Below are 14,536 nucleotides of genomic sequence, written 5' to 3' on the forward strand. Positions count from 1 at the left end.
TTCCTGTCCCCGTTGGGTGTAAGGAGTTCCCTCCACACAATCCCACCACCCCAAATGGAGCTGCTCTCATCACCAGGATGGACTGAAAACCTCTACAACTGTGAGCCAAGATAAGCTCCTCCTTCAGCTGTTCCTTCAGATATCTGTCACAGTGAGGAGACAGTAACTAATACACCATTCACAAGGAAGATGTGCCCTGTGACTTTGCAATCCTCCTGCCTTCCAGTGCTGAGGTCACAGATGCCTCCATGATGGGCCATGTGGTTCACATTTTGCTAAATGGCTGAACGAATAACAACAGGAAAACACAACTTGTGTTCTAGGCCAACTGCCTTTGACCACATGGGGTTGTTGACATCAGAAGGGACCCAGAGATAAAGGAGGTGCTGACTCAGTACACAGTGGCTGACTTACCAATGTCTGGGAGTCTTCCAAGAAGAAGGGTGGCTGGTCCACCAGACAGGACAGCGTGAACTCCGCCACCACCAGGGATAAGCAAAGGTAGGTGGCCAGGTGATCGAGGGGCTCACGGTGGAAGCTCTGTGGGGACAGAGAAGCCCCACTGAGCCCAGGAGTGGCAGTCAGAAACAGTGAAGGGGTTCTAGAGGTCTAGGTTGAGATTGACATGGGTCCTGATGCCTGGAGCAATTTCTAGACAGGAACCAAGCCCTGGTTCATGAAAGCACGGTCCTAGCATTCGTAGTCATCCTGGCTCACAAACACGTGCCTTAATGTGTGAGTGAGTCGCAGCCTCTGGGACAGTAACAGGAGGGATGCTGGGTGTCTTCCTTCCTCCTTTCTAGCCCTGCGGTGGCTGAATAAGAATGGCCCCTATGGGATGCTTAGTCACCAGGGAGTGACACTATTTGAAAGGATTAGAAGGATTAAGAGGTGTGACCTGATTGGAGAAAGTGTGTCACTGGGGTGAGCTTTGAGGTTTAATAAGCCCATGTCAAGCCCAGGGTCTTTCTCTCTCTGCATATTGATCAGGATGAACTCTCAGCTCCTTCTCCAGCACCATGGCTGACTACCTGCCGCCACGCTCCCCACCATGATGATAATGGACTAACCTCTGAAACTGTAAGCCCACCCCCAATTAAATGCTTTCTTTTATAAGAGTTGCCTTGGTCTCTTCACAGCAGTAGAATGGTGGCTAAGACAAGCCCCCACCTCTCGTTTAGCTGATTTTATCAGCAACTATTCAGCACTGGCTTCTCCACAATCTTACCATGTCCAACCTGCCCTGATTACCCAAGCACCAGCTGGATGTGATGGTACACATTCGAACTTCCCACATGCAGGAGGAGGATCATGAGTTTGAGGCCAGGCTGGACTACAGTGTGAGACCAATCTCAAAAACAAAACAAAATGCCGGGCGGTGGTGGCACACGCCTTTAATCCCAGCACTTGGGGGGCAGAGCCAGAAGGATCTCTGTGAGTCCGAGGCCAGTCTGGTCTACAGAGAGAGATCCAGGACAGGCACCAAAACTACACAGAGAAACCCTGTCTTGAAAAACAAAAAAAAAAAAAAAAAAACAGAAAAGAAAAACAAAACAAAACAAAACAACAAGAAGAAGAAGAAAAGAGAGAATAAGGCAGAGAGTGGTAGATCAAGACACACACGTCCTCCTGGCCTCTGCACACGTATGCACACGTATGTACATAGCACATCCTCAGACACATCCACATATGCACATAGCACACTGCACCCTACAAATGGTATAATAATCATCTATCAGTTCAAAACATAATAAAATACATTGGATGGGAGGTACTTGTGGGAGAGGGTGTTGCGTGTGGAAAACGGGACAGAACAGAGGTTTGACACCACCCTAAGGGCTTCCCCAGGGCCCCACTCACCCCTGCAGAGGCCCGCTGGGCAGTGTCAATAGCTGGCAGGAGACAGCAAAGCAGCCAGTATCCAAATAGCACCCCAGATGCCCGGACTCCCTTCTTCCTCTCCATGTGAATCAGGAAGGTGGCAAAGCTCTAGACAAGATAGGGTGGGGGGCAGAAGGGGAAGCTCCCAAGGTCCCCACCTTCTCCACGCTCCCACACCACAGGAAAGCAGCAGCTGGGGCAAGCTGGGCTCCTGCACAGGCAGTGATTACCATGGTGGTGAGCCACACGGTAGGGTGAATGAGAAGCTCTGGTGCCTGGGGCATCCCCTGGTGGATCCTCCACAGAGGCATGGCCACATTGAAGGTGTATAGAAGTATGAGGGCAAAGCCAAGCACCTGGAGAAACAGACTCATAAGACTGTCAGGGGAAAAAGAAAAATGGAGGCAGACTGGAGAAGCCTGATGGGGGCTCTGTCGATGACGTCATCGATGTGTCGTCCCTGCTCGGGAGGCATTGAGACCCATCCTGACCTTCAACTCATGTCAAAAATGCTCAGCAACAGCTTGCGCCTATCCAGTGTTTCGCAAGCCACAGAAGAAGCCGGAAGAGTGCGTGTTGGGGTGACGGAGGGTGTGAAGTGAGGGTTATTTGCTAGGTGAAAAATTATGTCTTCTTTGGATGCCACTTTAGGATGAGTGGTCCTGCTGGGCTCTTTCTGACTTGAGGCAGAGATCAACACTGCCCAAATGCCAGACTATTTGCTAACCGAAAGCCCCAACTTCAAGTGCTCTTGGGAAAGTGATGTTGAAACACACCTGACCGCTCCAGTAGATCCCCACCAGTTAAAGCAGACCCTGGAATGCCTCTCTGCGATACTTTTCAGGACTAGCCAGCTGCAGCTGTGCCGCGGTGGAGCTAATGAACTCTCTACTTCTGCCTTTCTGGTCCTGGCGATTCTTTTACCACCCACCTCTGTATTGTCACCCCTAACACGGTGTTTTGGTGGCCTGTATTGGGACCTCTCTCCACTCTTGGCTTGGCCTCTTTTCTCTCATATTTGTGGTGGTGAGCTGATCAACTCACGAGCAACTGCAGGTCTCTGGCTGAGACTGGAGGCCTGCAGGCTGTGACCTGAGGGCACCGTCGTCACCTGTCACGGTGCAAGCTAAGAAGTTCCTTCCAGCTCCTGTGGAGAGCCTTACTTCCTGTGTGCAATGGATGGACCCTGGCCAAGGGTACACTTCGGCGGAAACTGAAGGGGGCAGAAAAAGGGGGTGGCCAGCCAGAAACTGCCGGTGGTCACTCTCCCTCCTGGGAGCCTCCTCAGCTCCTCCCAGGCTAATCTGCACACTCTGTGGGAGTCCTCTTAAGGCTTGCTGTCCCATTCCACTCTGCCTCTCAGTGAGAGCCATCCCCGACTGAGCCTCTGGACCTGAGTTTGCCTCTGCTGGATCTTCTGCCTCCCGTCCAGTAAGTGGAATCTCTCCTTTCCTGTATGAACCCGACTTGTCATCAGAATAATATGGCCTTGAGCTGAAGATTGGCCTGGTGCCTGCAGACAGTTTGGCCACGTGCCAATGGCCATGTGTAGGCGATGTCCCTGTGGAGAGGTGCCTCCGGTCCTCTCTGGGTGACCAGAGTGGCGTACTGACCACAAAGGAACCTCGTAGGAACACCCACTCTCAGACCTGTCACGGGACAGTCATCGCTGTCCCTCCCAACTCCCCTGCATGCTGTATTCTTACCAACGGCCATGAATTTCACCCTTAGCCTCTACAGAAAAGACATTAAACCTTCCTGTGTAACGTCACCTGCCCACAAAATGGGTATCAGCAGACCCGAGCCCTCCGAGGCACCCTAGACCATCTCACATTCTGCAGCTTGACCTGTTCTATCAGAATCCTTGAAAGTAAATGTACTGTAAAGAAGACAAGTGTTCTGGGTCCAGCATGCCGTGGCTGGAGCCAACAGCCAGCGCCCTGTCTCGGTTGCACCACAGTGCTGTCCTTCTCTTCCTCCCCAACTGTAGCCAGTTGCTAGCACTTCCCTTCCTCCACGGGAGCAGATGCCCTTTGTATCCTAGACTGTAGCCTCAGGGTTGACATGCAGACATTTTTAGCTGTCTATTTTTTTCTCTTTCTCTGTGCTTATACTGACATAACTCACCGTCCAAGGTCATCTGTTATCCTTACTAATTTTTGCAAAAATGCAACACTCTGAAACTCTTAGACTCTTACAAGGTGAAGGACAAAAGGTGTTTAAGAAAAAGCCTTTAGGGCTGGAGAGATGGCTCAGTGGTTAAGAGCACACTGACTGTTCTTCCAGAGGTCCTGAGTTCAATTCCCAGCACCCACATGATGGCTCACTACCATCTATAATGAGATTTGGTGCCTTCTTCTGGCCTGCAGGGACACATGCAGACAGAATACTGTATACATAATAAGTAAATAAATCTTTTTTTAAAAAAAGTCAACACTTAAAAAAAAAAAGAAACCTTTAAAAAAATCCACAAAATAATAAAGTCCTCCTGAGACCCACAACAAGTGATAGCCTCAGAGTTTAGCAATGTGGAACTGGGGGTGGGATTGAAGGAGATACACCTATAGCATCAGCCCTGGGGAGATGGAAGTACACACAGCAAAAGTTCAATGTCAGCCAGACCTACCTAGCAACTTCCAGCCAACCTGGGCTACATGAGACCTTATCTTAAAAAAAAAAAAAAAAAAAAAAAAAAAGCAAAAAGTATAAAAAGCGCCTTAGTCAGGCTTTCTATTGCTGTGAGAGACACCATGACCATGGCAACTCTTGTAAAGGAAAACATTTCATTGTATCTCTCACAGCAATAGAAACCCTAACTAAGACAGTAAGAATGAGGACATAGTTTTGTTAAGGAAAGAATATTAGCTTGGGATGGGCAAGGGTTTTGTATGATAAAACTTGAATTTGCTCTTAGGTAAAAATGATTGGCTGCTTCCAAAATAAAAAGGGAAAGCTGGAGGACAGTTGACAAGTTTAAGCACGCTGCACCAGGGCAGAGTAAGTCACGAGCGATGAGCCTTCAAGACGGCATAAGTGTGACAACTAAACACACTGTCAGACTCCAGGACACCGACATACGACCTCTCGTTAAAGCTTCAGACATGGATCTGCTCTTGGTGACCTTACAGAAAGCCAACTTAAGGAACAGACATTTTATGTTTGATGGGAATATTACTTATGTTTTCTACTAACTTTCTTTCCTGGCTTTTAACTACTTGAAAAACAGTCTTCTGATAAAAGTTTATCGGAAGTCTGTTTGCTTTAGTGTACACAGCATCTAAATATTACATGAACATTAAAACTAAAATCCATTGCCTCCTTTACAAACCTGGCTAAGTCTCTTTCTGAGGGGTCAACAACCAGAATTGGGACAAATGAGGGTAAAGACAGAGGAGAGCCAACGCAAGATCAGCTAGGGGGTGACAAGCCTTCCTCTCAAAAGGCCCTGGGCCCCTGGAAGCCACTTTGTCCTCTTGATTAGATAGGCCACAGATGCAAGAGGCCAGGCTCGAACCAGGGTGTGCCAAGAAGAAAATGATTACAGGGAGAGATGCCCCTGTGTGCTTAAGGGAAGCTGAGCTCACATGGTGAGCAAAACTGTGTCCATCCTCAGGTGACGTAAATACAGAGAAAAGGTAGAGGGGCCAGGGGCTCCTAGTCCCTAAGAGTAAGCCTACCGAACCTTCGGCTGATCTAACAGCATGAAGAGGGTTAATGTTTGGCCCCCATCATTAATAACATTATTAAACAAAATTTCACCAGATCCTGACCAGAATTTATATCAAAACCCAGTTTAGCTGGGCATATGGTACTCTCATGGCTTTTAAAAGAGAGCCACTGGCATACTTAAAGGAGCATTATCAGGTCCTATTAAGTCCTGACCGGAACGGCTCTCCAATCCCAGGAAGACAAAACTGTGCTTTTCAAAAAGCCTTCCAGGTGAGATCATGAGAGTTCTCCTGGAATGATAAACTGAGGACTTAGATCTCCTTTTCAAAGGAGACCGTAGGCCAGCCAACTTCAGAGAAGTAAGTCTATGGGTCTATGACACACAGCTCTTGTTTTAAAGTCAGTAAGGGGGAAACAGCATATTCATTATTTTTTATTATTTGTATTATATATAAATAAATATAACATTATTTACTTACATATGTGTGTCTGTGTGCGTGCATGAGTGGGTGTGCAAACACATGTCACAGCACCCATGTGGAAGTCAGAGGGCAACCTATGGGGGAGTGATTTTTCTCCTCTCTCTGTGTGGACTCTGAGGTTTGAACTCAGATCATCAGGTTTTGTAACAAGTGCCTTTACCCACTGAGGCATCTTGCTTGTCCTGCCCTCACCCCCTTTTAATCTATCTATCTATCTATCTATCTATCTATCTATCTATCTAGGTTTTTCAAGACAGGGTTTCTCTGTGTAGTTTTGGTGCCTGTCCTGGATCTTTCTCTATAGACCAGGCTGGCCTCGAACTTACAGAGATCCGCCTGGCTCTGCCTCCCGAGTGCTGGGATTAAAGGCGTGCCCCGGCCTTCACCCTCTTTTAAATTGGAGACAGGTCCCATTATGTCGACTCGATTTTCCTCGGACCTCTTAGGTAGATCAGGTTAGCCTCAAACTTGAAATGATTGTCCTGCCTATGCCTCTCCAGTGCTCTACCAAAAAATCCTTTCTTAACCCCCCTGAAAATCTCCTCAAGATGTTCTGTTCTTAGTAAAAACCAATTTATTTGGCTTTAAACAAATAAAAATTTGGGGTCCCCTGTTTAGGGTGCCCTCCATTACTGAAAAAAAAAAAAGCTGAAAAAAGGATTCTTCATCTTTGCTGCGTCTGTTACATGTATTTCCAGGCTTGACCTACACAGGCCACCTTTTTCTCCAGACTTTAAAACATATTCCTTGGGCCAGTGGGATGGCTCAGCAGGTAAAGGGCCAAGCCTAATCAATTGAGTTCGAGCCCCAGGACCCAAGAAGGGAAGGACGGACACTACCTGCTGCTTTGTGAGCCCACACACATTCGCACACAAAATAAAGTTTAAAAATATAATTTTAAAAAAGAGCACTGATTGTAAAAAACAAAACAAAACATATCTCTTGGCCTCTCTTGTGAGTCTTGAGACCCAGGAGGACCCCGAGCACGTCAGGGTGACAGCCACCCCCCACCCCCCCACCCCCACCCCCCAGGCTCTCTGGCAGCTGCCTTCGGCCCGCCGCCATCTCTTTCCTCACTGTCTCTGTGAATGCGGCCATGGCTGCCTCTTACCCCCCTAGCAGGCTTCCAGTACCGACTGCTCTGTATTTCAGTCTTCTAAACAAACCAAGTTTGTTTCTTCCAAAACTCAACAGAACTGACTTCAGATAGTTACACATGCCAAGCATGGTGGCTCATGCCCTTGATCCCAGCCCTGGGGAGGTAGAGACATGTGGATCTGGTGAATTCAAGGCCAGCCTGGGCTACATAGTGAGTTGTAGGTCAGCCAGGGCTACATAGTGAGAACTTGTTTCAAGAATTTTTTTTTTTTTTTTTTACAACCAAGATGTTAATATTAGCCCATCTTTGCTGAGCTGGATCTTGAAGTGTCAACTTCTTTTTTTTTTTCAAGACAGGGTTTTTCTGTGTAGTTCTGACTGTCCTGGAATTTGCTCTGTAGATCAGGCTGGCTTTGAACTCATAGAGATTCACCTGCCTCTGCCTCCTAAGTGCTGGGATTAAAGGTTTTCACCATCACCACCTGGCTGCAGTTTCTACACTGGATCAAACTGGACAAAACCTCCAGAGGGCCTCTTGTCAATAAACTGGTTGTTATTATTTAAACCAATAGATGTACATCCTCAACATAACCAGCCTGAATACCCACATAGGTGACAGAGTGTTGCACCCACAAAACCCACAACTCCACCACAGAAAGTGCTCTGACAGCGACCCCCCCCCAAGAGTCTTCACAGCTTTGTCCCTCAGAATGGGCCATCTTATATGTCCGTCCTCAACTCCTGTCCCTCTCAGGGACATCTGTCAGACCGACAAGAGACAGGGTCACATCGCCTCTGTTCAGCTGGAAGAATCTACTTAAGAAGGGACCGTCACCCAAACGTCAAAGATTTGACATGGTTGCATCTGTTGGGGGTGAAGTGTGGCTGCCGGTTTAGGATGGGTGGTCACATCAGACCATTTCCCACTTAAGGCAAGACCATCATAGTCTCAAGGCCAGGTTGCTCCCTGCCTCCTTGCTACTATAACATGGTTTGATCTCGCTGCAGAACCTCCCCAAGGAAATGTCCCCCCAGAATGCCCCCATGCAGTCTCCCTGCTGACTCAGTGCTGCGCTGTTCCACAGCTTATCCAGTAACCTCTACTTCTGCCGTTTTTTCTGCCCCGTGAATTCTTTTATTCCCACATCACTGGTCTGTCGGTGGTAAGGGTTATGGGCATGGCGTACGATCTCTACTAGGAAGTCCAGGAGAGGGACGGGACTGTGCGGATGGCTCAGTGGAGGATGTTTGTTATGTCAGCGTTCATTAAAGAATGGAAAAAGAGTTGTACAGCCATTTTTAAAAATGTTCAGCTGGACCATAAGTGAGGAGAAAACAAGCATGGAACTGTTCGGGAGTGTAGCCCAGTGGTAGCTGTGTAAGTACGAGGCTCTGGGATCTACCCCCAATATAATGGAGTAAGGCAATAAGTAAACGGGTGTCTGGCACATGCCTGTGACCCCAGAAATTGGGAGGAGAGGCAGGGGGGTCAGGAGCTCAGGGTCATCCTTAGCTACATAGTGGGTTTGAAACAAGCCTGGGCTACATGGGACCCTGTCCTAACAAACAAAACAAAACAAAACACACAAACAAAATACCTGCTAAAGTTATAAAAAAAGACTCATCTTTGTATGGTTCTAAAATTACCATTTGCACCCCAATGCACCTACAGTAAATGAGAAATGCCAGGTCACTGTAGCTATTTGCTTTTCTTGGTGTGAGAGTGTGTGTAGATTTGCACAATCACAAAATCTGTTTGTGAGAACTTTGACCCGTGGGTTTATCTCTGGCCCTTTTCACTATTGACCTGTTTGGCTAACAGCGTTCCTTCTTGCCTCTGTCCTATGTTCTTGCTCGTGGGAGGCATGGAGTCTCTGCTGGGTTCCAGCCTGCCCCCCACACAGCTAGCTGCCTCCCCACTCCCTGGTTCCAGGTTCCCCGTGGCTACCATTTTGACCTTGAAGAGGTGGGACATCCGGAGGTAGCACCTGCCATGGCGATGGATGTAGAACAGGTAGATGGGGCCGAGGACCCAGAGGTACAAGGGGGGCGCCCAGCCCCCAGCTGTTCTCAGGAAGCACAGGCTGAGCAACTGATGGGCCACAGGCTCCTGCTCTGTCTGGTTCCAGACCTGAATAGAACATCAGGGACACCATTAGGATGGTAGCCACCTGGGCCCCAATCTCACCGGCCCGTGGGGACGGACATTACATGAAAATATTCCAATCCCTCTCTGGTGTGCCTTTTCATTCTCAACTCTTTTCGTCCTGACATCAACTCCAGGAGGCAGATCAAGTCGCGCTGACTTAGCTTATGGGGAAGTAGAGGCCCAGAGCCGGTATGGAACTTGCCTAACGCTAGTCAGCTGGGAGGCAGTGGAGCTGGGGCTGGCTTTGAACTTGCGATCCTCTGGTTTTCAGCTTCCCAAGTGCCTGGTTTACAGATGAGTGACACCATGTCTGACTTGGCTGGTACCTTTCATCAGAACTCTGGTGGTAGTTGCTACTGTCCCCATTTCATAGACCAGTAGACTGAGGTACCAAAAGGGAACTGCCCCCCAAAACAGGACGTGGCAGAGCTGATTGTGCCCTCTTCTGTCAAGGAGGGATAATAGAATCTCCCTGTACAAGCTGCCTGAAGCAGCCTGACTTGCTGAACTCACAGCACCCTGCACAGAACAAGCCCTCTGTGAACACCAGCTCTTCACTGCTAATCTGGTCTTTATGGCCGGACTCCAGGCTCTAGAGTAGGATGTAGATGAGGAAGGCAGGGACAGAGGAGATGCCGGTCCACTGGCTTTACGTAAGTAAGACTCTAAGTCCCAGTCTTAAACCCTGCTGGGCTCTTCAGGGGCCCCGGCTTTGGTGAAGGGGTCTGGATTTGTCGCTGCACAGCTCAATGGCCTTATTGCTTCCGGAGGGCAAGAATTTGGGGCCTTTCCCAGCAGCTGAGTTTTCCTTGGACCAGGGAAAGGAGTGGGGCAGATGGGACTCACCCTCAGACCGGTGCAGGGCTCTCCAGGCGCGGCCATTGGGCGCTCTCTGTCCATCAACCCTTGGTCGGTCTGTCCTAGAGCAGCCTTCAGGGCCAGGCGCCAGACTGGGGAAGAGGCGGGACCGGGCGGGTTTGACTGGGAGTGGAGCTGGGAAGCGGAGAGGCCCCGGGCAAGGTCCAGCAGCACAGGGAGGTGGAGCCGGTGCTCGGTGAGGTGATTCTGGAACCTCCGAAAAGTGCCTGGACACCTCCACGCTTCCTCTCTGTGGGAAGTCCCTTCCAAACTTCCTGCACACTCTGGGCCCAGCCATCGCAGGAGGGTGTCCTTAGGAAAGACAACAGACTTAGTAACCTAAGCGTTCAGCAACTGGGGACGAATGTGGGCTAGATGCGGGCGCGGGGAAGAATGTAAAGAATCTTACTTTTAAAAACGTTTTTGCCAAGCGGCGGTGGCTCACGCCTTTAATCCCAGCACTTGGGAGGCAGAGGAAGGTGGATCTCTGTGAGTGCGAGGCCAGCCTGGTTTACAGACCAAGTTTCAGGACAGCCAGAGCTGTTACACAGAGAAACCCTGTTTCAGAGAGGTGGAGATGGGAGAATTAAAATTACTTATTCAAGTGTGTGAATTCATTTGAGAGAATGAATTCAAAGGAAAATCAACTGGACAAATCTCAGGCATACAAGAAAAAAAAAAAAACTTCAAAATGTTTTTCTATGCAAGTGTTAGAATTGGGATGAAAATAAAATGTAAATATCTCCTTTAATATTATTATGAACTTAAATAAATGTTTTGATTAAGAAAACATCATTTAGCCAGACAGGTGGCATATGCTTTTAATCCCAGGACTCAAGAGGCAGAGGCAGGATGATCTCAGTGAGTCTGAGGCTAGCCAGGGCTACCTAGTTAGAAGCTGTTTCAAAAATGGCATCATTTTTAACAGAAAAGCCATGCCAACAGAAATACATCCGTTATAATAAAGAAGTCAGATCACAGATCTCATTTCATTATGTGCACGTATGGGGTATGTTGACACAAAACTACAGCTTTTATCTTAAAGGGAAGAGGATGGTTTTTTCTGGAGCCATTTTGAGCTGTGGCCCAGGAACGCAGATTTGGGTCACCCCAGGTTCCATCTTCTGTCAGTGTTCTGAGTTACATGGGACAGTTGAAAAAAGAGGGTCACTCCAAGATGAATTCAGGCCTCACAGGCAGCAGGGAGGTCCAGCCTAGACGAACTGAACCTCAAACGGCTGTGCAGAGCGTAAGAGTTGTTTGTAGAGTCAGACAAGTTCCTCATCCCAAAGCCCCTGATCTAATCTGTGTTTTGTGAGGGAAACCATCACACCCTGAAGCTTTGGTCCTTGTGCACTGTTTGAAGTATTCAACAACGCCAGACGTTCCAGGGCCCTCTTGTGGCTGAAGTCACGCAAAGGCTGTAAAGGTCCTTCAGAAAAACAGCGCGATAGATAAGAGAAAACGGTCACTGTTTTCTACGGTGATTTCTTCAAGGTCTAAATACCGCCAACCAACAACTATATCATTCTGATGTTGGCCCTAGACACAATTGACTCTGCTAGATTCTCGCTACGGTCTTCCAACATGCAGTTTCACGAAGTTTTCATAGTTTTACAGAACAGAGGAAGTCATAAATTAAGGCAAGTTTAGAATATGTTGATGAGCATATCAAGGAGGCAGGTGCAGCAAGATGGAGGAGCATTTCCTGTAGCCCAAGATGCTATCTGAGGACGTTCTTCAGCACAGGGAGGGGGAGGGCACAGGGGATCGTGTGGCTGCCCCAGAGGGCCAGAACTAGCCCAAGATAAGGCCATTAGCCTCTGGGCCTGCAACATTCCAGTCTCTCTCCACTACTGACATTCAACCAGCCAGGTTCTTTTCAGGAGTTTTTGTTCACAGGTGTACACATGCATGCAGAGGGCAGAGGACGGTTCTGTGTATCATCCTCAGGAAGGTGGTCCACAGCCCTCATCGTTCTGAAGCTTACCCATTAGACTAGACAGTGAGCCCCAGGGTCCTCCTGTCTCCACCTCCCCAGTGCTGGCCACCACAGCTGGCATGGTTCGGGGATCAAACTCAGATCCTTAGGTTGCCAGGCAAACACTTTACTGACTGTGCCATGGGCCCAGGACACCCCCTCAGCGCCCCCCCTCCCCATCCACAACCCCTTATTCTCTGGTTACACTGGTACTTCCTGTGTAACCCAAGCAGGGCTTGAACTCATGGAAGTCCTCCTGCCTCAGCCCCATGAGTGCAGGGATTGATTATAAGCCACATTCAGCGTGCATGTGTACCAATGCGGGGAGTGTCTTTAGGGCCTTGCTAGGCATGCACTGAGCTATTTCCCCAGACCTTTTAAGTGTTTTACATTTTATTTTCAGACAGTGTCTAAAGATGTCCAGGTTGCTTTTGAACTTGCTCTGTACCTCAGGCAGGCCTTGAACTTGTCTGGCTAAAATGAGATTTTGTTATAAAATTAAGGTGGGGGATGCAGGAAGGAGACCAAATAACACATGTCTAAAGGGCTTTTTGAAATTACAACTGACTTGTGAAGTATGTGAGTCAAAAGATTTGGGACTTGTTGACTCTGTCAATCAACAAAAAAGCTCTCAGTTGTTGACACTGAATCTGAAGTGGAAAGCCTGTCTGGGCCGCTCCTTCCAGAGGCTGCGCGGAGTCCTCCACGACGCCAGAGGCGCAAGCGGCCGCGACTCCTGACGGAGCGTGCGTCACGGCGGTCTTTCTTGGGGGGCGTGGCCCAGGGCCGCGGCGCGCCTGCGCGGAGCGGCGCCGGGGCGGGACCCGGGCTTGTCAGGCCAGCGAGGAGGAGGAAGGAGCCGGCTGCGTGCGGTGTGAGGGGCGGGACCGGGCGGGCTGCGGAGGGTAGGCACGCGGAGGCCGGGCCATGCGTGCGAGCCGGGGTGCCGCGGAGCTGCTGCTGCTGCTGCTGCTGCTGAGCGGCGCGGGGCGGGCGGGCGGCTCCGAGGACATCGTGGTCGGCTGCGGAGGCTTCGTGAAGTCGGACGTGGAGATCAACTACTCACTCATCGAGGTGAGCCGCCGCGCGTGGCGGGGCGGGCTGTGTGACCCCGGGCCGGGCTCTCGGTGGCTCTGCACCCTTCCCCAGCCGCGCCGAGGGGCGGGGACGGAGAGGGCCTGCTAGACCTCGGCTCCCCCAGACCAAGACCCCTGAACTTCAGATCTGCCCGACCCATATTGTAGAACCTGGAAACCACACGTGTCACTCTCTAGTCTGCAAACCCCGAGGTTGGGACCCGTCGTTCCTTCATCCTTCCTGGGGTGCCTTTAAAGAGGATCGATTCCTATCGCTAAGTCCTGACATGGAGCAGTAGAGCAACCTCTGGGGCTGTGAAGCCGCCTCCCCTTCCCCACTACTCCTTTCCTTTTCAAAGTGCAGAGTTGCTGGAATTACACTAGAGGTTTGTGAAGCTAATTTTGACTGAGTCGAAAGTTCCGTGAAATGGTTATCAGCCCAGTGGGATTGTGACCCAGAAAACCCGTGAGAAGAAGAAGGGGGTGGGCAGAAGTAGACACAGGGGGCCGGAGAGAGAGCTAGGCCTGGTTTTCCCAAGGAGACTGGTAGTGAGGCCAGAGAAGGGAGGGAGAGGGGAGGAGGTAGACAGGTGCCCATCCGGGAGGAGAAATGAGGGGGTGGTGCCAAAGAGAAGGGTATGCGAGGCCCCTTTGAGCTGTCCCAGTGCTGGCAATGGCCACCTTTAACATGTCACTTAGGACTGGGGAAAAGGTGAGAAGCCGTCCCCACCCTGCCTTCCCTTTGGCCTTTGTCCAAACCCCAGTCTGTGTAAGATGGTGTTAGAAGTGGTAGAACCTAGAAGCGTGATTTCCTAAGGCGGAGAATCAGTTGTCCTCTTCCAGGCTTTCTGTGTGTGCCTCTCTAGTTGGCTGGCTGATTTATATTTTATTTTCCAATTTTTTTGAGACAAGGTTCTCATATAGCCCAAGCTGGCCTCAAGTTCAATATACCCAAGGCTGGCTTTGAACTCTGGACTCTCTTGCTTCCAAAGGGCTGGATTACAGGAGTATGCCCTGGGTCCTTCTACCCAGGGCTCCTTGGGAACTGCTGGTGACACGTTACCAGGTGCCACTGCCACCTCCTGGCTTTGCAGCATTGGGCATCTCAGAAGCTGCTTTGGATAAGGCTTTCCAGTTGGGCTTCCTGCAGCTTTGGGAGGAAGGAGAAGGCAGTCGGGTGCCGTCACCCCCATGCACTAACAGGGATAAAGAGAGCAGAAAATGGGTTTTGTGGCCCATTGTGAACTGTGCTTCTGGAGGCCTAGGGTTCCTTGTCCACTATGTCCCTTGTCCAATAATGTCTTGAGCAACCATCCTTTTGCAATCTCTGCTTACGACATCA

The 14,536-nt window shown here is 49.8% G+C and overlaps 2 protein-coding genes across 14 annotated transcripts in view; one reads left to right on the forward strand and one right to left on the reverse strand.

The window, feature by feature from the left end:
* The window catches only part of Abcc6 (ATP binding cassette subfamily C member 6), a 62,561-nt gene extending 52,400 nt beyond the window's left edge, over window positions 1-10,161 (reverse strand). Inside the window, exons 1-5 of the mRNA XM_059276537.1 lie at window positions 10,126-10,161; window positions 9,079-9,261; window positions 2,112-2,237; window positions 1,861-1,989; window positions 415-540 (exon numbers count right to left, since the gene is read on the reverse strand). Coding sequence (XP_059132520.1) covers window positions 415-540; window positions 1,861-1,989; window positions 2,112-2,237; window positions 9,079-9,261; window positions 10,126-10,161 — 600 coding nt within the window. The remainder of the gene's footprint in view (window positions 1-414; window positions 541-1,860; window positions 1,990-2,111; window positions 2,238-9,078; window positions 9,262-10,125) is intronic.
* Window positions 10,162-12,983: 2,822 nt separating this feature from the next.
* The window catches only part of LOC131919912 (BOS complex subunit NOMO1), a 120,280-nt gene continuing 118,727 nt past the window's right edge, over window positions 12,984-14,536 (forward strand). For 8 of the 13 annotated variants that reach the window (XR_009381479.1, XR_009381480.1, XR_009381473.1 and 5 more), the window contains exon 1: window positions 12,985-13,192. Coding sequence is in view for 4 of the 13 variants with exons in the window: in XM_059274353.1 (XP_059130336.1) it covers window positions 13,046-13,192 (147 nt within the window). In the remaining 9 variants the exon portion in view is untranslated. Of the gene's footprint in view, window positions 13,193-14,536 lie in introns of all 13 variants that reach the window. The other 5 variants (XR_009381470.1, XR_009381472.1, XM_059274345.1 and 2 more) reach the window with 3 other exon arrangements.

This window comes from Peromyscus eremicus, chromosome 1, assembly GCF_949786415.1.
Source record: "Peromyscus eremicus chromosome 1, PerEre_H2_v1, whole genome shotgun sequence".
In the NCBI taxonomy this organism is placed as follows: Eukaryota; Metazoa; Chordata; class Mammalia; order Rodentia; family Cricetidae; genus Peromyscus; species Peromyscus eremicus.